The 27,133-nt window shown below is 35.0% G+C and overlaps 1 protein-coding gene across 3 annotated transcripts in view; it reads right to left on the bottom strand.

Moving 5' to 3' along the window:
• Nucleotides 1–3,871: 3,871 nt before the first annotated feature.
• LOC128856114 (protein Skeletor, isoforms B/C) overlaps nt 3,872–27,133 on the bottom strand; it is a 39,541-nt gene continuing 16,279 nt past the window's right edge. For 2 of the 3 annotated variants that reach the window (XM_054091505.1, XM_054091504.1), the window contains exons 3-10: nt 24,349–24,498; nt 23,855–24,205; nt 21,602–21,861; nt 11,544–11,643; nt 8,482–8,666; nt 7,788–8,400; nt 7,516–7,709; nt 3,872–7,156 (exon numbers count right to left, since the gene is read on the bottom strand). In XM_054091505.1, coding sequence (XP_053947480.1) covers nt 4,535–7,156; nt 7,516–7,709; nt 7,788–8,400; nt 8,482–8,666; nt 11,544–11,643; nt 21,602–21,861; nt 23,855–24,205; nt 24,349–24,498 — 4,475 coding nt within the window. In that variant the 3' untranslated portion in view covers nt 3,872–4,534. The remainder of the gene's footprint in view (nt 7,157–7,515; nt 7,710–7,787; nt 8,401–8,481; nt 8,667–11,543; nt 11,644–21,601; nt 21,862–23,854; nt 24,206–24,348; nt 24,499–27,133) is intronic. The other variant, XM_054091506.1, reaches the window with a different exon arrangement.

Below are 27,133 nucleotides of genomic sequence, written 5' to 3'. Positions count from 1 at the left end.
ACAACAATATGAAACGGAAAAGATCGTGGAGCAGTGCAGGTGCACCAACTCAAACAACATCAAAGGCTGATATTCATCAAAAGAAGGTTTTGTTATCAGTTTGGTGGGATTACAAAGGAATTGTCTACTTTGAACTCTTACCACCCAACCGAACGATCAATTCTGATGTCTACATTGAACAACTATTGAAATTAAACAATGCAGTTGAAGAATCGAAAAAGTAAAGTATTCCATCAAGACAATGCAAAGCCAAACACATCTTTGGCCACTAGGCAAAAATTATTGGAGCTTGGTTGGGATGTTTTGCCACATCCACCATATAGTCCTGACCTTGCTCCATCTGATTACTTTTTGTTTCGATCTTTACAAAACTCCTTGAATGGTAAAAATTTCAATAATGATGATGATGTCAAATCGTACCTGATGCAGGTTTTTGCTAGTTTTTTGCTGCCTGAAAGATGGCAAAAGGTCATTGATAAAAATGGGCAATACATTACAGAATAAAGTTATTCAGTTCTATGAAAAAATTGTCTTTGATTATCTAAAAAACATCCGCAATTTCTTAGTTGCCAACCGAATATATTGAAAAAGTGGCAAGCCCATCTGAAATTATGAGAAAATATATTGTAATACCTAAAATTATTAGTATTTTTTACGTTTTCAATCCCTATATTATTTATAGCAAATGTATGATTGTGAAAATTGCACGTATGCTTTTTACATATACCTATGAAAATAATCTCCCCATTCCTAGATGCCATTTATGAGTTTTTGGAAAATTCTACGATTTTGTTTCTTTTGTTTTATGTGGACGTCATCTGTATATACAGTGGCTCACAGCTTATTTCGTGTGGCTGTATGTTAAACTAAAGAATTGTAAAATTATTTTTATTTGATTTACTTTAAAAAAAATTTAAATGCACAATCAAAGATAAATTATTTCTAATTACAAACATGTATAAATGCATTCAAATTTTTTTTGCTTTAGTAGAATATTTACAACAAAAACAGAATACTAGGTAAATTGACGTCACAGCTTATTTCGTGTGTTCACTTTTACCGTTATCGGTGCCAGTAAACCGGTTAGCAATTATAGAAATTTGTTTTGCATAGTATATTAGATTATATCCTTATTTAGTTTACACATTGAAAGTAGTCGGTTGTCCAGCTTAATTTAAAAATACCGTGATGGGTCGTCGTACGTCGATTGAAAGGCGCGAATTAGTGATTACGCATTACAAAAATGGAAAGTCGCAGAAAAAAATTGCTGAAATTGTAAGTTTAAGTACTTCCACAGTACAGTACATTATTCAACGCTTTTCTCGTGAAAAAAGAGTGGTTGACAAAGGCCGCCAAGCTCCAAACAAAATTTTTACAGAAGCTGATGAAAGGTGGATATTAAGAAAAATTAAAAAAGACCCACGAATTAGTGCGCCAGCTTTGACAAAAGAGGTTGAAAAAGTACTTGATAAGTCATGTAATCCTGAAACAATAAGAAGAATTCTGCGCAAAGCTGATTTCCATGGTCGTACAGCTCGAAACAAACCGTTTGTTAATGAGCATAACAGAAGATTAAGGGTGGAGTTTGCCGAAAACCATGTTAATAAAGACCAAACATTTTGGAATGACGTTATTTTCGCCGACGAAAGCAAATTCAACCTCTTTGGTTCCGATGGAAAGTCTTTCGTTTGGCGTAAGCCCAACGCGGAGCTGGACCCGAAGAATCTGCGTGGTACAGTAAAACACGGTGGGAGCCATGTAATGGTTTGGGGCTGCATGTCAACAGCTGGTGTCGGAAACTTGGTTTTTATCGACGAAATTATGGATTTATTTATTTATTTGAATTTATTAAAAAATAATTTACTACAAAGTGCTGAAAAATTAAGCATTCGGGACAGGTTCAGGTTCTATCAGGACAATGATCCGAAGCATAAGTCGAAATTAGTGCAACGGTGGCTTATATGGAATTGCCCTCATGTGGTAAAAACGCCAGCACAATCACCTGATCTCAATGTAATTGAGAATTTATGGAATATTCTGGATCAAAAAATTATAAAACATAACATAAGCAACAAACAAGATCTAAAAACAGCATTGCAAGTGGAGTGGGAGAAAATATCTCCTGAATACACTGGAAAACTTGTTAGCTCCATGCAATCCCGGTTAAAAGCTGTATTAAAACAAAAAGGCTACCCTACAAAATATTAGATTAGTAAAAACATAATAAATTAAAAAAAAATCATGTTTTTTCTAGTTTGGTTAAGCACACGAAATAAGGTGTGACGTGGATTTTCTTATAATTTTGATTTTGCTGTAAATATATTATTTAAGAAGAAATAATTTAAGTTTATTTATGTATGTTTGTAACAAGAAATAATTTATCTTTGAATGTACGTTAACGTTTTTTTTCTAAATAAAGTTTATACAAAAATATTAAACTTTTTTATTTTGATAAACGGGCACACGAAATAAGCTGTGAGCCACTGTAGATCTACCAGACTGTTGGATTTATAATATTGCTTCAGTTTGCTCTTTAATTTGTTCCGCTACTTTTCTTACTTTTATTATTTCTTCAGATTTTTTTCGTATATCTCCTGTTGAATTTTTAGGTTGACCATTTTTTCGTTGAATTTCTCTTCTATCGTTTGCATCTTTCTTATGTATTTGTTTTTAGTGTCTCTTCAAAGTAACTCTTATATGCTTTTAGGAACACAAAAAAAAACAACTATACATTTTCGCATGGGGTTCGTTCCAATTACAGCAGTTTTGTAGTTGTTGCATACGCCATCGCATTGAAATCCCATTTCACGAAGTATAAGTAATTTGCACTTCACACACTTTTCAGGGTCTGTCAATTTGGACTATACCAATTTGTTCCCCTTTTTGATTTTGCACACCGTTTTTTATTTTGATTTTCTTTCCATGTTGTTATTTATATTTCACTGATTGGTTGGTGGCAAAGTACAATCTGTCATTGCAGCTTTTAACAATGTTTAACAATTTAAAATTTTTTTTACAATTTAACTGTTTTTTTTTTAGTTAAATTTTAAATATTTTATATTTAAAAAATTTTTTTACTTGATTTTTTGATATCACCACTTTATCAACTTTTCGCAGAGTAATTCGCTCGTTTTTCCCAAGTGAAAAATCGCATTGAACAAGGACTGGAAATGTAAAAAACCTTGGACATTTTTTTGAATTTTGGTACTCTGAAGAGCGGTATTCGGTCATAATAATCATTTTGTTAATTACTTATGCCTTCCTTCAAGGTACATTCATTTGTACGCAAGCAATTATCACCTTTATTGCTGCAACGAATGAATGAATGAAATTAACGAATTGTATGAAAATTTTGGCCTAAAGGTAATTTTTTAACTCGGATTTCTTTTGCGCTCAGTCACGTCAAACCGCAAAGTGAGAGTACCTGTCACATGTGAAGGCACCCCGCACGACACTAACCACCTTTTCACATGCCCCATCAAACCCACTCATCTAACACACCTCTCCCTCTGGACCCAGCCTGTTGAAACAGCAAGTTTCCCGAGCCTACCGTTAGATGAGCTAGATGAAGACGACCGCTGATTACACTACACTGACAGGGCAAAGTTACTGCTACAACAACATCATCAACGTGTAATTGGAATATTATAAAAAATATTGTTTACATAATATATGTACATGTATTTAATGCAAAAAACAACTTAATTGGTTTAACTGTTTTTGCAAATAAGTAAGATTTCTAATTCGAAAACATTCAATTCCTTGGATTCTTCCTATGAAAAGGTGAACATGAACTTGTTTTGTTCTACATAATTACAGATACGATGCACTTCATTACAAACTTTAATTCGCAAATTAAACAGCATTGTATGTTTCTAATAATGTGTTTTATTCTTACAAGTAAAATATAAAATACATGAAAAATACATTTTTTATGCTGGACATAAGAAACCCATAGCCAATATCATTTTTACTTCACCTGTACTTTATTCACACTATAAAATTAAAAAAAAAAATAAGTTTATTTGAGTATATATATATGTATTATGGCATCAGTGTTTCCTTTTGCAAATTTGCCCAATGGAAAATGTTAATTTTATCAATTTTATACAATACTAATCAAAAAAGATCCTATTTCCCATATAGTACAATAGAATACATAGGAAACTTCATGGGCTGTGCGGCACCATTAAATATGAAGCGATTTCAATATAGAACCATTCTGGGGAGTGTCGTAATACATATATGTATATTCAGTGCCTCGACATGTTTATATTATATATACATGTATACTAAGTTATTGTTTATATGTTCTGAGATACAAAAGTTAATAAAGATGTTCAGGAGGACTTTATTCTTCGTCTTCGTAAATTTAAGTAATCTGCGGCATAACAGAATTATCCATGATTTGCGAATATTAAGGTTTATGGATTTTATGCTAAAAAAGGTTTTCATAATTTTCTAATAACATTTAAAGTACTTAGGTATCTATTTTGTGTATATTTTTTCATCCAGTACCACTTCCGTAATAAAGCTATTGCCGGTAGGCCGATCCTTGCAATTTTTGCAGCTTTGTTGAATGCACTCGGGGTGGAGAAAGTGAGGTGGAGGGCAAGTAAGGACCGGCACTAGCAGAACTTGTGCCGCCTACTATACCACCAGTGCCAGTGCCGGCGACTCGATTTCGTGTGCGTTCGTTCGAAAGAAACTCAACTACGGGTTGTGGTATTTCCCCTCGAAATGGCCTGACTTGGGGTGTGCTTCGAATAAGCTGTTCAATTTGAGAGAGACCGTGCGCTTGTCGCCGAGAGCTTGCTTCTTGAAGTATTTCCAATTTAGGTGGCAATACCAAATTTCCATCTACAATGGATTTACCATCAAAAGTTACAACAGCGCCACTCGGCAGGCTGGCATGTGGTATCTTGCGATTATCTGGAGGTAAGTAATATGTGTCTATACGCTCTGCTGCCTGAGCTTCGCGATCATCTTCATTATCAATCTCCTCCATTTCGGATAGACTATCTTCAACATACAACTCGGACACTGTTTTATTATTATCACTCTCGTTTCGTCGCTCACTGGAAGACTCGTTCGTTGCTTTGTCATCCTCTTTTGTGGGTATATTTGTAACAATTTCCCCGAACTTACTTGTAACAGCGTCAACTAGATGCTCATCATCTAGTTCTGATAATATTTCTTCTATAGTCGCATTGCGGAGTTTAGCAACTGTGGGCATCTTTGCAGAAATCGTCGAATCAAGCACATTTAGTTCTGGATTCGATGAAGAAGATGCGATATTTCGTATTATTACTGTTACATTGGTGCTATCCGGTGGCGACGGAATAAACATTGGTTCGAAATTTTGCGTTTGAGTTTCTTTTTGGGCTGTAAGAAAAAGTGTGTCTGTTTCCATAACTTCATCAATTTCCGAGCCTGGATCTTCACGCCGATGTGCTACTTGTTCGATGGTAGGTGGTTGCGCTCCACCATCTGAACGTAAAATGGGTCGGAAACCACTTTCTACGACGACCGAATCAGGTTTAAATCCATTATTGATGGCAGGCTTCATTGTGGCGATCTGCAGTGAGGACGGGTTTTCTTTCACATCTTTTATATCGAACTGCTGTTTGATGGTATCTGTAGCCGCAGAAACAGGTTCGGCTTGCTCAAGCAGTTGGTTTGGCAGCAATGACAATTGAAAGAGTTTTTGTTTATTCTCATCGCTCCCATTTCCACTTATATTTTCTTTATTAGTGAAAATATACGTTTGAATTGATTCTTGTGGGACAACATCAATGTAGGGTACAGGTATGATGGAGTTTGGCTTTGGATGCATTAGTACAGGATCAGTTTTGCGTAGACCACCCAAAGTTGTTGGTTGGCCAAGCAATAATACGGAAGCTGCTATAGATTGAAGTGGAAGTGGTTTCTCTTTGAGAAAAGGCTTTAGCAGACCCGGTACTGGTTTGCGGTAATGACTGACTATAACAGATGGCTGGGGTATTGGCTGTATTGGAAAATGAGGCTTGCGTTGTAGCTGTTGTGGAAGTACAGGCTTAGTGGATGGAATCTTTTTGATGGGGCCAGGGAGTGGTCGACGTCCTGGTAATTTGACGGGATGAAAAAGTGCGGCATTTTGTGGCGGGCGAAGAAACTCTGAGAGACTTATTGTTTTTTGTGATTGCGCTGGAATATTAGTAAGATTATTCAAATGGTGAAGTTGTGAATGGTGATGTAAATGATGAAGTGGTTCTGATGATGTGGGTGGCAATGTTTTTTTAGAGTTAATGTGTAACAATGTTTGTGGAACCTTGTGATATGAATGGATATGGTTTTCTCCATGTAATATTTCTGGTACTGCTGTAGCAATATAAGGTTCTAATGATAATTGTCCCTGTGGTGCTTGAGCCAGTGTATTTGCTCCAATGGCATTTGTTCGAATGCTTGCTGTGGGACTCGTGCTTAATTGTTGTTGCTGTTGCTTATTAGGGGGAACACTTTGGGTTGGAGTCTTAGCGGTATTACGGTTTATATTATAAATGTTGTTGGTGTTGCTGTTGATATTTCTGTTGTGACTGTTGGTGTTCCTTAGTATACTCTTCTCGAGAGCTTCGGCAGCGTGAATTCCATCTGAAATCAGTTTAGTAATTTCCGATGATTTCGTTATTTCAAAAGTCAATTTTGGCGGTGTTCCATTCATATTATGATTTTTTATCAAATCTGTTTGGTGCTTCAATAAAAAATTATCGTTGGGGCTGACCTTAGTTTCGTGATGAATTGACGCTTCGGCAGCTATATCATCGACGTCATCGGGGGCATGAAATGGTACGTGCACTTCGTGTTTCTCTGAAGCCGATGCGGAAAAGCGTGAATCATCGCAAGAATCGTGTACGTGAATCTTCCATCCCAAATAACGATGCGTGAAACATTGATAGTAAACAGTGTCTGGTGTGTTACGATCTGGAGTCCAAGTAATAACCCCAGGTTCACCTGGATCGCATTTTAAAGTTAGCGTTCGTTGATAGGCTCCAAAGGATTGATAATCATCAGCAGATGGACCATCAGCATCCGGTGTCCAGTTGCAGAGGCGCCCAATGCCTATTGGTGTCAATTGACCCGAACGAGTTCGATGCACGCCAGCGAATATACGAACAGCCTATTAGAGAAAAAATAATACAAATATTTACTGTCTGGTTGCAAACTAGACAAAGTGAACGATTTGATTTTAAGTGTTATTTTTCTCTAACTAACAAGGAATTTTAATTAATTAAAGCGAATATGTGAAAAAAAATTTGTATATATATATCCGAACATATTCATGTACATATGTATGTATGTACCACATATGTATGTTTCTAATCAAATATGATAAAATGCCAAATGATTGGAAAAAGGGGAAAATCCGAGAAAATGTGACGTTATGTAAATAACTCGATTCAATATATATATGTAGGTACATATACATGGTGCCGATACATGGAAACTCCTTTGTTTTAATAATTTTATTCAACTCACCTTCTTTTCTTCCTCTCTCTTGTGTTCGTAACCACCTACAGAGTCATCGGTGATATAGAATGGATGGTATTTAGCAGGTATATCAGCATCAATACCTCCTTCTACTACAAACGTGTACGTTTTGCCGCGCACGACATGTATTTCAGGTATGAGTAAGCCGTTGATATACCATGATATACCCCAGCCAACGTGCCCTATATAAGCCATAAATATTTACAGTGAACTATAGGTTTGTAAATAAAATGTAAGTATTTTTGGTTTCTGTGTTATACCAGTTATAGCGGAGTAACCATGTTTTCCACCTGTTGGACCCATTTGTGCATAAAATACGCCATCTTCCGGTTCATAACATTGAATAGCCGGAATATCCCACGCTCCACTGGTACTCGATGGCTTTGGTGTAGGCACAGGACGGGAGTGTGGCCGTTGACGCTGATGAGTTGATTCTTGGCGCCTATTTGGACTATGTAGCGCTTGTGAACGATTATTGTAAAATTCTTCTTCAAACTCGTCATTTTTTTTTATGGATAGTGTTGTCGAGGTACCCACGTTGGAAGGTGGATAACCCTGAAATCCAACATTCTGGATATCTACAGCTTTGTCTTCATCACTGTCGTTGTCTGGTTTAGCACCTTCAGGCGATGGACAATTCCAAATGGGTTGCCGACCAAAATCAATATGAGTTGAGAAGCGTGTAAAGTGAGTATGATATGACGCTTCGTTCCGTTCATTAAGCGGACCGATGCCCCAGACAATCGCCTGAGACGCATTTACCAAAATCGGAACATCAAATTTGCTATTTGATTGTAGAGAACGTTGGTACGTAACAATGGAATATCCATTTACCCAAGCAGCGTTTAATAGACGTATTGAGTTTGTTCCATTCTGTGATTAAATTTATAAAAAAGTTGAAATTGGTTTTCATAATGATATTGGCGTGAGACACGCAGACATGCAATACTTAACCTCAATATTCACTTTAGGGCATACCCCGAGACCACCAGAACATTGTGACTTATCACCCAAATAATAATCCACTGCAAAACCTTTACCAGAATCTTTATCAACCCATGCAACCACAACATCTGAGCCAATCATAACACTCCTCTCTGGACTTTTTGAAACACCGAATGACATGTACTCCTTGGTATCTATGAGGAGATATTAATTATAAAATTATTTTATAATTGCAAAATTACTTCATGACGCATACGTTTTATTTTTATAGTATACATCTATGGATATTTATATTTAATTTGACATGATAACAAAAATGTGTTTTACAATATTAGGTTGGATTGTGTAGTATTAGTTCGCCTTAAATCTTCTGAAGAATGGAAGGAAACCTCTTTTGATTGGCATTCACTTGGCAGTAGCCAAAAACAATTATTTTTGGCCATATATGCAAAATTATGCCTCGACGACAAATTTTCGAACCAGGCTCCTAGAGAAAAAGATCCAACGGGCTGCGTGGCTGTGCCCGTTTCGAAAAACTAAAAGCCGAATTGAAGTAGACTTTGATGGATTTAGATGCATGTAGGAGAACGGATGTAACTATGCAATAAATGCTGCTAACTTATTTGCCGGCAAAAAAGTAGATGGATTTTAAGGAGCTTACATCCTTTCTCAGGTGTTAAGTCAAGCTTGTTCTAAAACTTGTATGTGCGTTGTGATGTTGTCCTACAAATGGAGGAACCTACAGTTCTATATCGTCATCTAACAGCAGATAGTTTTTTGGTGACCATTATTGGAAATAACTTTTTCTAACACTTATTAATTCATGTGACAATAGATTTCGAACCCGGGACCAACTGAGTTATAATCATACCGGACCATGCGACCTTGCACCAAAAATGTGCACGACAAAAAAATATTAAATATTATATTAATAATATTAAAATATTGAAACCCAAAGCTGCAAATGTTAAAATTGCCTTTGAGATTTTAAGCCACGATAACGAGGAAGTTCAGATGAAATATATATATACATATATATAAATGTTATGGAAATTACATTAGATGAAATATATATATATTTGTTATGGAAATTATATATATATATATATAACTGGCGCATGCACTCTTCTTTTGGGTGTTTGGCCAAGCTCCTCCTATTTGTGGCATGCGTCTTGATGTTATTCTTCAAATGGAGGGACCTACAGTTTTAAGCCGACTCCGGACGGCAGATATTTTTTTATAAGGAGCTTTTTCATGACAGAAATACACCCGGAGGCTTGACATTGCCTGCCGAGGAGCGACCGCTATTAGAAAACATGTTCTTCATTTTGGTGTTTCATCGAGATTCGAACCTACATACGTTCTCTCCGAATTCCGAATGGCTACGGTGGCCGCCGTAGATGAAATAGCACATGCACATTGGAAAAAGCAAGCCTCCTACTAAACTATGTGTTTTTCTGTAACTGTATAGGCAGGTATAATTTGATTGGTGGTAAATTTGTACCGGACAATTTCAATGGAGACGCATATTTGGAGTTTATACGAATTAAGCCACCTCTTCTTTTGAAAGAAACTCTAATTCCGGAAAATTTTATGGAAACTATTTTTCAAAATGATGGATTTCCGGCGCACAATCGTACCACTATTAGGGAACAGCTCGATAATTGTTTCAGTACAAGTTGGATTGGGTCAAAGAGTTAGTTCATTCAATAGGAACTGAGAGTCAGCCTTTGAAAAACTGAAGGCAGTAATGAAGTTAAAAATGACGATTCCCGAAATGAGAAATAGGGACAGAAAATGTATTGCAAATCAAGGTTAAACTTCAATATTTATAAGTTGTTTATTTCTTCGTCCCACTTGAGTATTTAAAGAAATTGAAATTGGGGGAATCAATTTTGAATGTTTTCATGTTATTTGAATATTTCCGTCTACTTCTTGTTATTAATTTTTTCAGTACTAACTTAACAGGTCTTTCGACTTTTTTTTTTGTGAAGAAATTATTGCCGATTCAGCGAAATTTCTTCAGAAATAATAATTGGCTTGATAACTAACTATACTAGAAAATTCACTATAAGAGTGCCAGGTAACTTATCACTCCGAAGTTTTTGCTTCTACCATCCCAACCCCTTGTACTTATAGTACATTTATGAGAGGATTTCATACAAACTATGACCTCACCGCTAGTTGAATTGTAGGCAAAGGTTTAATATCAATGTTATACATAAATCACAGATTGATTAATTCTTTGCGCTTGATGCCACCACAGTTTGTTGGCAAGATATCAGAGGAATGTAATCAGTTTCAACGAATTCAGTGTTTCCTAATATCCATATATGTGAGAACTCACATTAGAGAAATTTGCCGATCGCCAAGGGTTAAAAACAATTTTTCGAATTAAAACAGACATCAAAAGTTACCCGAAGTAAAAAGTAGAAAAAAAAACTTTTTTGTGTCATCAATGAATAAGAGTTATGGATTTCTTAAATATATATATAAATTGTTCTATTTATTTATATTCAAGAATGAAAATGCTTAATTTGAAGCGTATAAAAACACTCCATCAGGAAGTTTCCGATCAGTTTTCGTCATAGTTTTTGTACACATAAAACAAATTTCTATTGAATATTTACATATACGAGTATGTATGTATACAGGTAAGATTCTTCTCCAACGCGGTGAGCACTTTATAGTGGCGTACAAATGAGGATATATTTAAGGTATGAGAAGCTTTTTTGGCATGCTTTTGGGTCACCGCTTCTAAAAAAGCTATTACTATAATTTGATGCTTCATAACCACAATGGGCACCAAACCGGGACAGACCGGATGCTGGTTACGCACTGATTCATTTGCGTACGGCAGCTGAGTTGAATACAATACGTCGTCCCGTGTCAACAAAAGTGAAAAGGTCAAAAAAGACCTTGATATATGAGCAAAGTTCTTTTTATTTTCGAAAACATACACATAATCTAAAATAGATGTGTTAAAATGGCTAGAGTTATTCACTTTTATACATATGTATAATAATAATAAGTAAGTAAGTAGGTAAGCAACTTATGTACCTATAACTTACCCAATTTAGCTATTAGTTGTATGACAATACTGTCACCGGCAACGGCCCATCTTACTTCAAATGCTAAATCATCATAAAGAACTTCACAATTCAATCTCGACTGCAAATTTTGGAAAAGAATCAAGTTGTTCGTATATTTAAAAAGAGTTACTATATAACAGACTGCTACATATGTACGGTACTCACGCAATAATAATACAAATACCAATAATAATAGTAATAATAAAAATCTTTAAGTTAACAACAAAATATAATAAATAGTAAGATTTTCCAAATCTAAAAATAAAAGAACACAAAAGTGCCAACGGGACTTGCAACTGTCGTGGAGATTGATGAAAATGGACCGCGCCTCGCGGTATGCGGAGGGGAGGAGAGTTGCATGGGATAATAATAAAAATAATAGTAATGATGTCTATTTACTAATATGTGCGTGAGCATTATATGTTCGGATATTTTAAAGTACTAAATCCCTGCCGATTTTCATGAAACTAAACAAGATGTTCAGAATTTTCTTTAAACTCCTAGGTAGTGTCGTGGCCGACAAGAGAAAATCAATGCCTTTTTACAGAATATACGTATTGGGCCGAGTTAAATGCATTTGAATATTCTACAAAAACGAAGAGTTTGCACATTCGTTTAGCAGTACGGCCAGTTACTGTTCTCGATCACAGGAAGAACACAATGAGAGCTACAAGAAATAAGGATCAGTATTTTAAGAATTATAAATGGTTTTCTAATTTTGTGCTACACGCTTGCTGATATACACATAAATTAGTTTTAAAGAAATTATTAAATTACTCTTAGTTGTGTAGTTAATGTTGAAACACGTTTTCGTATTCTTTTATTGCTTCTTGCGGTGCACTCCAACAAAGTGTACTTGGCCCCCTATAGTTCATTATGTTCATAAATGATATATGCAGTTGCTTTTCTTTTGCCAAATTTTTTCTAAATATATGCTGACGATTACAAGTTTACTCTAAAATACTAATAATTGCTATTGTGCCACATATAGTAAACGTAGCGCCGCTTTTCAAACATCTTACCATTTTTTTAACATACTCCTAGATCTAAAATCTGTCCATAAGATTAAAGATTTCGGAGTAATCTTTGATAATAAATTTACTTTCATCAACCTAACTTATTTATTATTTGTAAGTCGTATGCAATGTTGGTTTTTGTTCGTTAGAACAGCTCTCAGACACATATGCTTCAAAGCTACGTCTCACAACACATATTAGATCTAAGTTAGAGTATGCAAAATATACCTGAAAATATTCAAAAGGTCTTTATCCGATCTGCAAACTTAATTGCTGCATAAAACATTCATAAGTGCACGGGTGTTCTCATGAAAGAAATCATGCTATTATACATAAATGTACATATATATTAAGTTCCAACACTGACACTTCCACAAAGCTATCATTGCGAATTGTTCTATTTAGAAAAAGGCATCTACTTCGGTGGTGACGTCCATCTCAGTTTAACGATATATAAATAAAATACGGCCGATTCTGGCTAAGTACATTATAAATAAAAATTAAAAATATGTATGTGTGTAGCATATGCCACATCGCATTTTGGAAGAATTCACCAACAGTGCTAGCAATTGGAGATAGGCTCTGGTAAGCCTGCTTTCGTACTGAAGATTTGTACATTTTGGGTGGGCTAGATAAAATAAGAGTTTAGTGGCAGAAAGAATTGCTGAAAATTGCAACATACGAGTATGTTCGAATATTTACAAGAAGGACAAGAAGGTATTATCCATAAAATTCGGGATATTTGTCGTTCCTAACGAATTAGAAGCATTTATATATAAGAAACAATTCAAGGAAAAAATGCACTGCACTTTTTAAACAAATACTGAGCAGAAATCAAGTTGAATAATTATGTCAGACACAAATTTTATCTCTGCTGATTGGGCTAGGAGAATGTAATTGTAAATACTTAAACGCTATTCATAAATAACCATAAGTACATTCGGCCTCCCCCAAATTAAGGAGAAAGGAAGCGAAATAACAAAAAAAGATCTTTCAATTGACCATTCAGGCTTAAATTTTTCAAAGAAACGTTCTCGAACACGTAATTGGATATTTTTACATATTTATAAATAAACAGATTCATAGATAAGAAAAACCAAGCAAGTCGTATACAATTAAGAGTAATATAGATATTAATTCCTTAAACACCGTTAATTTTTTGGAGGAGCCATTGCTATAATTTCAATATGATTTATATCTCCTTTTATTATGTAATTTAGTATTAATCACTTTATTGCTTTTTAACAAAAATTCGTCAATCTTTTTTGTGTTGTATTCTGAGTTCTATGATATGGAATTTAATTTTTGAGAAGGAAATTACATATCGCAACCGCCGAGGCATATTTTTGCTTTCTTACTTTTCAATCAATAGTAAAGTAGCACAAAAAAATACGCATAGCACTAACTGGTTTCAACAGCGTTTCTTCTGTGCTCTCACTGGAAACGAACACCTCAAATACGCTAGATAAATATTGCACATACATATCTTCATTATTTACATTTAAGTACGCAATAACACTTGCAAATTTTGTAAAATAATGGGTGATGTAGTAAGTTAAGTCGTAGATTTAATTTTGCATCTTATTTTGATTGCTTCTATGCACATATGTATGTCGACATACTTGTATATGTACATATATATGTATAATTATACCTGCATATAAATCAAAAACAAATTTAACCTTGTTTTAAAAGGATAAATACTAATATAACAAAAAGGGAAACCTTACTAAGTTCGTAGGAGTCATTACATACTTACATATACATATACCTGCATAGGTACTAAGTACATATGTACATATATACTCATACCTGTATTAGAAACTGATTATAGATGAAAATTAGAGTTTGTAATTTTTGTGCAGGCGTGAAAAAAATCATAAGAGTACCAACACCACAATGTCAGTTGAAAAGTTATTTAAATATGTAGTTAATTAAATTAAAAGATTTGTAAACTAGAAATATTAAATATATGTACATATGTATATACTTACATACATATATGAAGTTTTGACCAAAACAAAATAAAACAATATTAAATAAAGAAAATGCAATAATTAACTTTAATTTAATGAAACATTACCAAAAACTACTCTACATTTTTTATATACAAAGTTCAATTGTAAAAAGTTCTTAGTGTTGAAACATTGAGTGGACAAAACTAAAGCACCATCTGCTTAAAATTAAACATTTGGGGGCAATGTTTTGAATTCGTTATATATACATACAGTGGCACAGTAAAGTCTACATACCCCATTGAAAAGCGAGGTTTGGAGATTTCTGTGAACATTGTAGCATTAGAATATATTCCAAACAAATCCAATCTAACAACAAACAATAAATTTTAACAAAAAAAATTTAATCCAAAAATATTTATTAACAAAAACAAACAAAATTCATTTTCCAAACACAGAAAAGTCTGCATACTTTGTAAAAAGAATGTGTTTCACTTAAAAGGAAATAAAAAGACAACAGAATTAATACTTGGTGGGTCCGCCACGACTTTCTAGAACAGCATTTAATCTATTTTGCATGGAATTTACCAATACTTTTGTGTAATTATTCGAAATTAAATTCTACTCTTCAAGTAAAGCATTTTTGAGGTCCTGTTTATTTTTAATTGTCCTTTTCCTAATGCGACGATACAATTCGTACCAAAAATTCTCTATGGGGTTCAAATCTGGTGACTGGGGTGGGGAATGAAGTTGATGGGGCACAATATATAGTTGTCATTCTTTGACAACACCAGCGGTATGTTTTGGGTCGTTATCTTGCTGAAAGTACCAACCCGCCGTAAGACCCAGTTTACTCGCGGATTGCTTCAAATTATCTTTGAGAATGTCCAAATATACCATGCGATCCATACTAATATCAATAAATGTTATATTACCCACCCCAGCCGCTGACATGCAGCCCCAAACCATTATGGAGCCACCACCGCGCTTCACCGTAGGAAGCAAGTTTTTGGGCAATAATGCTTCATCATTTCGACGCCATACTTTTTGTTTGCCATCATAGCCAAACAAGTTGAACTTGCTTTCGTCACTAAATAAAACATTCGCCCAAAAATCTTCGTATGCATCAATATATTTCTTAGCAAATTCGACTCGTTTTTCCATATTTATTTTGCTGATGAATGGCTTCCTTCGAGGCACACGGTTGTGGATTCCATTGCTTCTCAATAAATGTCTCACCGTTTCTGGATGCACTGAAGCAATATCCTGATTTTTTAGGGTTTTTGCAATTTCTATTGCTGTTATTCTTGGATTTTCTTCCACGTCTAACAATATTTTTCGCTTAGCACGAGGAGTCAGTTTAGGTGGGCGACCACTTCTTGGTTTGTTTTCTACACTATTAGTGTGATTATATTTCCGAATAATTGTTTGAATGCTTGATTTTGGATGCCCGACCAGTTCTCCAATCTCTCTTAAAGATTTTTTTCCTTATAATATTTCACAATTAGCTCACGTACTTTAACACAGATTTCTTTACCCATTTTGGTTAAATTAACACAGCTACAATATTAATATCGAAGAACTAAACTTCTTTCTAACTAACGGTATCTAGTAAAGACGCCTGAAGTGATTGGTAGCACTGTTTGAGTACAGAGCTGCATTTTGTATACTCCACTACAAAGCCGTATGCAGACTTTTCTGTGTTTGGAAAATTAATTTTGTTTGTTTTTGTTAATAAATATTTTTGGATTAAATTTTTTTTGTTAAAATTTATTGTTTGTTGTTAGATTGGATTTGTTTGGAATATATTCTAATGCTACAATGTTCACAAAAATCTCCAAACCTCGCTTTTCAATGGGGTATGTAGACTTTACTGTGCCACTGTATATATGTATATATATAATTAGTTGAACATCCAGTGAGAAGAATATTTTATCCTACTACTTTAATATTTTCAAACAATGTATCAGTCGATCGTATAGATGGCCTTTTTATAAGTCAGTGTAACACGGCTCAAAAGTGAGCCTCAGATAATTGCCTTATCTGCCCGCTACCTTACCCACGGCATAATTCGTGTACTGTCTTCCAAATACTCGTTGGTTAAAAGGCGCACTATTTTCGAATCATTGCTTAATTTTTTTAATTCACTGGATAGCCGTATTTGGATATTTTTATTGGTGCCGAACACACAATACAAACTCGCTAACTGAGGCTGTGTGTGAGTTCGTCTAAATTTTAGTACCTAACTAATATTCCACTGGAGGTTTCTAGCAATGCTTCAATTTAGGACTGTTGAATTTGAGCTGTTAAAGTGTACGAGTTCAGTTAACAATCAAAATTGTTTATTCTTCAAATTTGTTTATTTTTAGCAAATACACATACATATCTGGCTCCTTTACTCAAAAAGTTGGGGAAAAACGGATTCAAAGTTTTCAATTTACTATGACTCCCTGAGCCACATATAAGAAAAGACATTTTTCACCTAATGAGTTACTGTTAATAGAGTACTACACATTCGTATAAACACATTCTTAATTTTAGCATTACTACCTTCCTTCTATTTTCTCATAACATCTTCTAGCGCATATTGTTTGTCAAACTAACGGAAATTTAATAATAATAAGGATACCGAAATATTGAAGTGATAAAAAAACCAAAAGAAAATTTTAACAATTTTCCAATAATTTTTTTTAAGAATTCAAGTGGAAAATTAATTTAATAATATGTTTTTTAAGATTTTTGTCAAAACGCCATACGGAAAATATCTTAATGATTCTCAAGGGGTAAATCAACCTGTATCAACCTATAACATGAAATTTGTTTTAATTCGACTGGGTCTTGCAGTGACAAACAGGCATATCGCACACATATTACGCAACACTGATTACGTAAAATGGAAAAACCGGTGTGCAAGCTCGTGCTGAAAACGCATCACAGACAAATGCTTTAAACTTTGCTCAAAAACAAAAGCATTGTAAAAAGAAACTTTGGTAGTGGCTATTAAGAAAGCTTCATTTTGTGAAATCAATGCCGAAATGTATTTTTGAAGTTATTAATAAAAATGGAGGACCAAATATTATTAAAAGTTCTGTAAATATGTCTATATTAAAAATTGTGTTGATGCGTTGCTACGAATATGTTCGTAAAAGTCGTTAAAAATTGCTTTTTGTGCCAGAATATATAATATGTTTTGCTAGAAAAATTTAATCGCGATACATCAAAAGATGTACATATATAAGATAGGAAGAGGCGACGACTTTATGGATATTTTACGATGAGCCAAACAGAAGTCGTTAGGGATCGAAACACTTCGGTTGTTATGGCAGAATGATTGGGCACGTCGCCAAGGTGACACCACAATTTGTTTGCCCAGAAGTGGTTGGAATAATAAGGGAGACCAAAGGAAGAATCGGCTCAAAGACATGCATTTTATAGCATTCAAAACGTCCAAATAATGAGTAATCTGTTCTGATTTGGTACGCAATGTTTTCTTCTTACTCCTGCTGATCAACAATAAAATTCGAGGCCAATGGGGGCCGTATTGATTCAAAAGCTTGCAGAAATACATCGAACTTCACGGCAATAACAAAAAAGGGAAGTTTTGCTCACTCAATATTTAAAATTTTCACTATCAAACGTTATATATATATATGCATGCATGTACAAAATGTTGAATAGATCGTATTTTTGTTTCCGTAAATAGTTAAACAATAAATTTTAATTATTTTTATATTTTTGGTGGTGTTTTATACAAAAATTAGGCTCTTATAATAAACATATTTAGTTTAGGTCAATAGAGTACAAACATTTTATGTTGTCAAGCGACTGCCACTGATGAATTACATATACTATATATGTACAAAATTTTATGTGAAATGAAACTCTAAAAATTCAAAAGTATATGTATGTATGCACTGGTAAATTTATTGGCCCATTCAGTCTATGAATGGTAATTAATGGATCGCGTTTCCATGAATCCAGTAAGATATCAATAAAGTTTGTGTGTTTTTGAACAATTTAATCATTTTTTTGATGTCTGAACATACAAAATGAAAGTATTTTACAAATTTGAACTGAACTAAGCATAGAAAAGAGTTTAAGTACTTTAAATGTTAGTAAGATAAATAAACCAACATCTTTTAGAGAAAATGAACAGAGGATCGGAGTGAATAATGACATAATGAAACAAAAGAAGCATATATACAAATGACAGAAAATTTTGACAAACAAAAAACAAATCAGTATATTCGATTATTAAATTCATTTTGTGTATTATTATCTATAAACAATATGTTATTTATTCAAATTCATGTTTATTTCGTACTCCTTTTAGTTATGGAAAAATTTCATTTTGTATAATCCTCAAAAAAGTGAAAAATATTATTCAAAACACATTTTTATACATTTTCATGAAATATACATATATATATATTTATTTAATTGACTTATAAATGAGTATTTCACATGTTTCTACCTACGCATACAAACTGTTATAAACAAAGATTTATACAATAATAAAAGGAAAACAAATTATAATCAAATTCTTTGAACATAGTTTAGTTTGGCAAATTTTTATATTAAAATTGATTTAATTTTTATTGTAAAATGTAAATAAATAATTAATATCTGTAAAATGGCAATGCGTATACGCAATATTAAAATTAAATAATTTTCGAATGTGCTTCCAGATGGCGAATTCGCGTATCACATCTGCACCCACATACCAAAACGTGCGTACATATGTATTACATAATTAAGTCATCTATAGTAAGACTTCTTTACCGAGAATTCCCCAAAGACCGCAAATGAGTTTGGCTTCGATGGTATCAAGCAAGATTCTTCAAGTAACTTCTTTACACGACTGAAGCATTCTGAACGCGCTTTACAGTTTTTGAAATTATAATTTGTTACCATATTAGCCGTCTGTTGTTTAAACAGGTTATGGTTCTGTGCTACCATACCACTCAAAAATATCATTCGATATTAATTTTTGAAGTGGAAGGAGTTTTTGAATTCAAACATAAAAACATGGGCAAAATGATGTAATACTCTCAAAAAGTTGGGTTCTGAATTTACCAATTTCTTAGGAAGCCATGACTCACAATTTCAAACACAGAAAAATAGTATAAGATAAAATCGTTGTAAGCCTTCTAGTAAGTAACTGGCTATTCAACAGGACCAAGTGCTAATAATTACGAAAGATGTTACCTCAAGGATCAACTTTGCTGAAAAGAGTACTGGTCCGAGGGTCTGAGTTTTTTTACGGCAAAAAAAAAGCCTTGGGAATATATTATCTAAAAACGACTAATGATCTTGGTTGTATGAGTCACCTTCTATATTTTCTCCACCGTGAGTGATGCATAAGTTTTCGGGTCCATAAGACCTTTTATAATATTGTGTATAACGTTATATATTTGAAGATTTTTAGTTTTTTTGGCACAACTTAAGTGCTAATTGTAGCATTGTGAATGCATATAAGCATACGCTCAGATGATTGTACCGTTTTAAACTATATTGAAAATATCGAACTTAGCTATAAAATCGGAGAACTAAACGGAGTTTCCATCATATAACCCCTTTGAATGAGGATAATAAAAATAGGACAATTTTAGAAAAATTCTTTGGTAGAATAAGTCGAGCTGCCGTAATAAAAAGAAGTTACAGCCTATTCTGTCAAGTCCCGCCAACTCGGTATGTTTAATATCCTCAGGATTATATTTTATTAATCCTGATCCCAAAAATTCAAAATATCGAATTCAAAAAATCTGATTAAAATAAATACTTTTCAATTTCCAAGGAATTTGGTTTAATTTACTTATACTTATACAATATGTTATAAACTGATTTGAATTGAAAACTGCATTAATATTTACAAATAAATCAACTAATTTAGTCGAACAGAGTAAGCGGTTTTTGTTTAAAATTTGTTTGCAAGTCAAGCTAAAAAAGTATTTACGCTGTGAGTTTACCCATTACATATAAGTACGTACATGTATGTGTATTTTTTTACAATTAGCTCAAAAGTGCTAATAAATCGGCCTAGGCTCTTCTGTGGCTAACATTTACTCGAATATAAAATCCTCTCTTGTATTAGCATTCTTATTTGTGATGTTCCTGAATGACATGGTTTTTCATTATAGTAGAAATGTATCATATCTCTACCCTCTCAAAGAGATATATGTCCTAACGAGCGTTATACTCGTATATTGCGCAGTAATATTTAGTAGAATACCCCTTCATCATCCAGTGGGTACATAGCTTTTAAAAATATTCATACGTATTCCATGGCTTAATTAATTACATAAATAAACAATAAATTTCCAAGAAGATTTATCCTTCCACGGTATGCATTTAATTTGTGAGAAAGTTATGGGTGGATCCTACCTCTTCCTCATCTCTACAGGTTATAAAGAATTAGGCGACAATATGGCTCAAAGCCCAGTACCTCGTTAGTATTCTCTTGAGGTTAGATACGAAAAACTGGGATGTGTATTAAAAAAAACCCAAACGAGTTCCTACAGTGGGTTAATTTAACTTAATTTCATTGGAATGTATTTCTTTCACCTGTTATTTTTAAGAAAACGGTCTCTGTTTTTAACCAATATATCGTCTATGTTTTTTTCTAGTGGCAATAAAGTTGCAATATAACAAACATGCACCGCAGGGATTGTGATTTATGATTTTAAAGTAGTCATTTTGCTTCATCGATTAGAGAAGGAAATAAAGTTTAGGGATAGTTGATACATGTATAATTTAAATATGTATTACTGTAATCACTTTAGAGACTATCTAAACGGCTTCATTAACTTCAGTCGTGTAAAGTACTAAGTACATACTGTCACATCAGAGAACTATGATACCATTCACTGTTGAAAAAACCTTTCTCTGCTGCCTTAAACCATTTTATTATGCAGTAATTATCGCTAGGGAAGTCTAAGATAGAGAAGTTTCACTGTTTAAATATATGAAGTGAATATAAAACATTATAATTAGCAGTGCGGCAATACAGCTTTTCTACGCTATCGTCTTAAACCGTTAAACGTAATGCATGCACGTGCTTTTTTACCTGTGGACTAATCCCAAGCATTTTCAGGGACGGTGGCACGTTCAATCCCTCGGGTATACGAACATGACCAAAGTCGACGGTGAAAGCCTCACACCACACACCAAAGTGCCCTATGTCGAAAATAGTCAAATCGTCGGGTAGAGTGAGCACAATAGTTTTGCGATCGTAGCGTCGAAGTGGAATTTCTTTGCCATTCTCATCGGGTATACGAAGCCCTTGAGGACTAGGCCGCTGCCCGCGGCCAACCCAGAATTTTGCATCTGCAATATTAAGAAATAAAAATAAAATAAGTCTTAAGCAAATATAATTGCGTTATAAAAAAAGGACACATAAAAGTATGTAGACACGGGCATTCCATTAGGAGGCGGTTTCCCCCTTCACATGATAGCAACATATAAGACCCATTAAACCTTCTTTAATAATACCTTTGTCATTTATTTCCAATTGGAAACCTGGAAGGTCATGGAAAGAGCACGGCAGAGAGGACAGTGTGGGATGTTTATCGATTGACCAATCAATAGGTGTTAATAGGTAGGACTGATCATCCCTCAACAGTATCCACAAAAACGACTCGAAGTAATAACGAGTATATGTATCCCCGTATAATGGCTGGTAAAACCGCACACCTTTCCAGGAGTAACCTACAAGCAGTCAAAGGGAAATCACTTTACAGGTCCTCTGTCTAGCTGGCTTATCCACCCAGCAGTGTCCCTGTTACTAAGCACTCTGATGAGTCTAATATCAAAGAATTCGGATGCGGCCAAAAGGGGAGACAGGCATGCGCAGCACCATTATCGAGTCCAGGGCTGTCGGAATAGATATTTAATACCCTGATTGCTGTTACATAAGTGAGCGGTTAATAAGCTGTTTCTTTGATTGCGGCTATCTTCGCTCGGAACACGTTACAGAGGCCCGGTGGCCCGAGCTTGAGTTTCTCTCCCATCCGGGGTTGGAATTACCATACCGAGTGTTGTGGAAAAACAGAGCAAATTATCCTTTTTGACTTATTTATTTATATATGTATGTATATATGTATATAATTGTCACTTGCACAATTATTGGGTGTTTGGTCGGGCCTGCAAATGGATAAGTCTAGAGTCTTATGAAATACAGAAATACACTCAAATTTGCCTTCCAAGGGGCAACCGCCATTATCATTTGGTGTTGCATGCTCAAACCACAATTTGCTATGACGAAGTTTTTTATAATTTAGAGGGTATAAAGAATGGAATGGTGGTACAATTCTTGTCAAAACCAGAAAAATACGAATCCGGTTCTTATGAGAAATCAAGCAAGCAGCCGAATTTTGCTTAAATTATAATGCTCTGCAATGCAACTACAATGGAACATTCTTCCAGCACTCTAATAAGAGTAATGACTTGGTAGACAACTGATACGACGGAGTCTCGCCTAAATGATAAATAAATTTCTTTTTAAAATTAACAAATACTATAAATATATTTTTTCTTTCAAGATTTATGTTTGCTAAGTGCCTATAAAAAGTGGGCTGTTAAAAATGAGGCAGAATGTATATGTTTATAAATATGTTTATAAATTTATTGTAAATAGATTGGAATATTTAGAAAAAGTTTCGTCCCCCATCCCCTTTGTGGTTAGCTGACTAAGCCCTTGTACACACACATTTACGCACAGACTGGTCCATATAGTATTTTTTAATTAAAAAAATGACCAAAAATCAATTATTTGCGGTGTATCCGAAAGAGCAAACATTCCATAGGATACAACATGGGACAACATTCATGTGGCCGTCTCAGCTGGATTCACATCTCATGAATGGCTTGCTTGATATTCGTTTTAAAGACCTGAATCATTAATGGATTGTTTGCAGAATATCAGCCCTTCAATGCATCCCACAAAAAAGTCTAACGGCTATAAACTGCCGCCCCGGGGTGGCTGATTGCGCCATGGGTTGTATGACATTGAAGGTCGTCCAAGTTTATGTCTTCAATTTCGTTTCCGAAAGTCAAGCGATTACGGTTGACTGAAATGGCGTTTTGAGCAGCATTTTCAAAGACAAATCGGCTAAAGATGCCATTGCTCCAAAACCCACACTAAATTGCCACTATCCTGGATGTTGTTGTTGTAGCAGCATACACACGAAAGAACATATTATTTTGGCTTCTTTTCTATAAACGCTACACAACGTTAAATGTTTCCTAACACTAAAATACTATATGGACCACCATGTGAAAATTTATAAATTTAAGATGCAATAAAATTTGTTTTACTCACCTGGTGCCTCCCCATCGTAACTAAAGTTAGGTATTAAAAGTGTTTGCGCATCAACAATTACAATATTATCAGAGGATACTGCATGCACGCCCTTCAGGGATGCGATCTTCTGTGGTCTAGGGAAGTCCAAGTCACTCGGAATGGAAACGTCACCAAAATTAACGGCAAATTCATCGCACCACACTGAAAACCATTTAATGTCACGCAGTGTTTTACCATCGGGTAACGGAAGTGTTATGTCTTTGTTACGATATCGGCGAGTGAGTGCAGTGTCCCCGCCGCGCTCATCACGCAGGCGTTGAGCTCCATCGTTGCTGGGTTTGGGCGTGTTGCCTACGTAGAAGTAGGCAGCTACGTAGAACAACAATTTTTAATGTCAATTTTGTATATTAAAACATATTTATTTATTATCTTTATTACAATTTTCGAAAATTCTATATTTGTAAAATTTTCTAAATGAATTTTTGTATAAGTATGTATGTATCTAAATTTACCAGGTGCCTCGCCATCATAATTAAAGTTCTTAATAAAAAGTGTGCGAGAGTCAACGGCGTATACATCTCCTGAAACTCCATGATGCAGCCGTGTTAATGCCCCAATTTTAGCACCATAATAGGGAAATGAAGCGTTTGTTGGAGCGGGAACTAGAAAAAAGTATGATTGAAATTAAAATACATCTATTGACAATCAAAAATCACATAAATATATTACCAAATGAATTAATTTCAACCAAGCTTAAAAAATAACATTCTATTAATAAAATCCGATGAATAAATTAATTAATCAACTAAAACAAAATAGTGATTGATTATGACTCAAGGGGTGTAACAGAATATGCTTATAATAAGACCGTTTAAAAATAATAATAATGTTTGTTAGCGTATTTTTTATGCCGGATCGCTCTGATCTCCGGAACGGTTGAAGGTACTTTCCCTTATATGAAGACGAATTTACTGGAAATGATATACAGTCTGTGTCAGAAAAAAGAGCCGCGATTATTCATGAAGTATAAAAGATGTATATTTCAAATTTTTTTACATGAAAGTATGTACAAAACTACGAGTCGCAATTATTCAATAAGCCGTGTAGTCTTAATCGTTGTCGAGTATACCCTGGCATCTTCTCCATGCTTTGATCCAGCTTTTTTGCGCAGCTCGTCGACAAACAGGACGAGATTTTGCGAACTTGACGCACGTGATATTTTCACTTTACGTGGTCTGGCCTTCCGGCAAGATGCGTTTTCATAGCTCCCCACACATTTTCAATGGGGTTTGCGTCTGGGGACTGGGAAGGCCAGGCCAATACTGTGACGCCATTTTCTGGTTTTGTTGTTTCTTAATGTGTTTTTCTGAGAGCAGTTCGATGGTGTTGATACTCTCATTTATTAGCTTTTTAGCAGGAACTGATCGTACTTGCCGTAGTCGGACAGAAGGGTCCCGCTTAAAAAGTTGGACGATCACTTTATCCTGCTTTTTTTTCGTCGCTCGCTTCAAGCCGCTCTCGGAAAAGTCATTAACATTTTTGTACACCTTATATCGCCGATTCCACATCAGAACAAACTTTTTTGATTTTGCAGCCGCGGCGTAAGATAATACGGCCCTTTCGAATGTGTCCATAAAAATTACGGAAAATTTCAAACGATATTAACCCGAGTTGGCACTGGCGTCGTAGCCCTTGAGTGCGACTATTATGCAGTAAAAAGCAGAACGAAATATATCTTGAAGGTACAAGAAAAAAACCGGTTCTTTTCTTCTGACACAGACTGTAGGCTAGTTATCCTCAAAATATTATTCTCCAAGTATTATTATTATTATTATTATTATTAGAAGGCCCTTACGCACTGCGACCAGAGCTGATCCATTGTGAAAGGCCTATTTTTGTAACCCTAGAGTTTTAGGCTTTTTAAAAATTTTAGCACAATTTTGGGTTTGTTGTTCCAAAGATGCATGCAGATACTACGATACCACCAAGGTGATGAAGTTTCTGTCTGCCCAACGCAGGACATTCACAAAAGACATGTTCTGAGCTCTCTATATCCATTTCGCAAAAGTGGCAGACATTGGTCTCAGATAGACCAATATTATTTAAATGATACCTCAGGCTGCAGTGACCTGTAAGATATCCTGTTAAAAGACGTCCTGTTAAGATCCTGCTTAGTGAGAGAAGCTTGTCAGATATTCCTTTGTTGGGACTTAGGAACAGTTTGGCTTGACGCTGACCGGCACAGTTTAGCCAGTGTGCAGCAAATTTTCTTTCTTCCCATTTCCTAAGGGATTCATTAATATGGCCTTTGGTGAGTCCACAGAAAGTCTCAGGACCAGTAAGTTGCAGATTTGCTCCTTGTTTTGTAAGGTCATCAGCCATTTCATTTCCCTCATGTCCTCCAGCCTAGTGTTACCATGTTGAAGAGAGTATTGGTTTGGGTGATAGTATATCATCCCCATGAAGAATGGGACTATGTACGAAGCCTTCTAAGATCTTTAAAAGTCCTTTCATATCCCCACTTTTAAGTTCAGATATACCTTTTAATCTTAAGGCACTCGAGCGAGCTTGGCTTTCAATCAAGATTGAAAGCGGTGGTATGTTCAGGAGCACACCCAATGCATCCGTGGGACATGTTTTCATAGCCCCTGATGCAGTTTGTTTAATTCGTTACAAGCAGTTCTTTGCTTGACCTTTGGCTATCATGCTAAGGATGCATAAGTGACAATGGGTTTCACAACTGTGGTGAATGTCCAGAAGGTCATTCTAGGGTTTAGTCCCCATATCTTACCAAAAAGGCTTGTGCAGACAAAGAATGCCCTTGTGGCATTTGAAGTAACTCTCTCAGTATGGGAATTCCACGTAAGGGTTTTGTCAAGACTGACGCCAAGATAGTTCGCTTCTGTCGAGAGTTGAAGTGTTGTTCCATTAAGGGTCGGACATTTGAGATTTATGTTCCTTCTCCTAGTAAACGGTACAAGTGCTGTTTTGGATGGGTTAATTGAAAGCCCTTTTTCCAGCAACATTTGTTTATTATTGTAAGGGCTTGCTACATGCGATCCGAAATGGTTTCCTCATGCCAGCCTAATACATAAACTACTAGGTCATCAGCGTAACCCTGAGTGTGAAAACCTAGGTTGTTCAGTTTGTGGAGAAGTTCATCTATGACTAGAGTCCACAAAAGAGGAGAGAGTACGCCTCCTTGAGGGCAACCTCTTGTGGCTTTGATAGATTTGATTGTTCCTCCTAGTTCGGTGCTGATCGTCCTAGATTTCAGCATGAATATTATCCATCTAG

This window comes from Anastrepha ludens, chromosome 2 (genome assembly GCF_028408465.1).
Source record: "Anastrepha ludens isolate Willacy chromosome 2, idAnaLude1.1, whole genome shotgun sequence".
NCBI lineage: Eukaryota > Metazoa > Arthropoda > Insecta > Diptera > Tephritidae > Anastrepha > Anastrepha ludens.
Note: the sequence above shows the minus strand (reverse complement) of the source record. Positions and strands in the feature narration are given on the sequence as shown.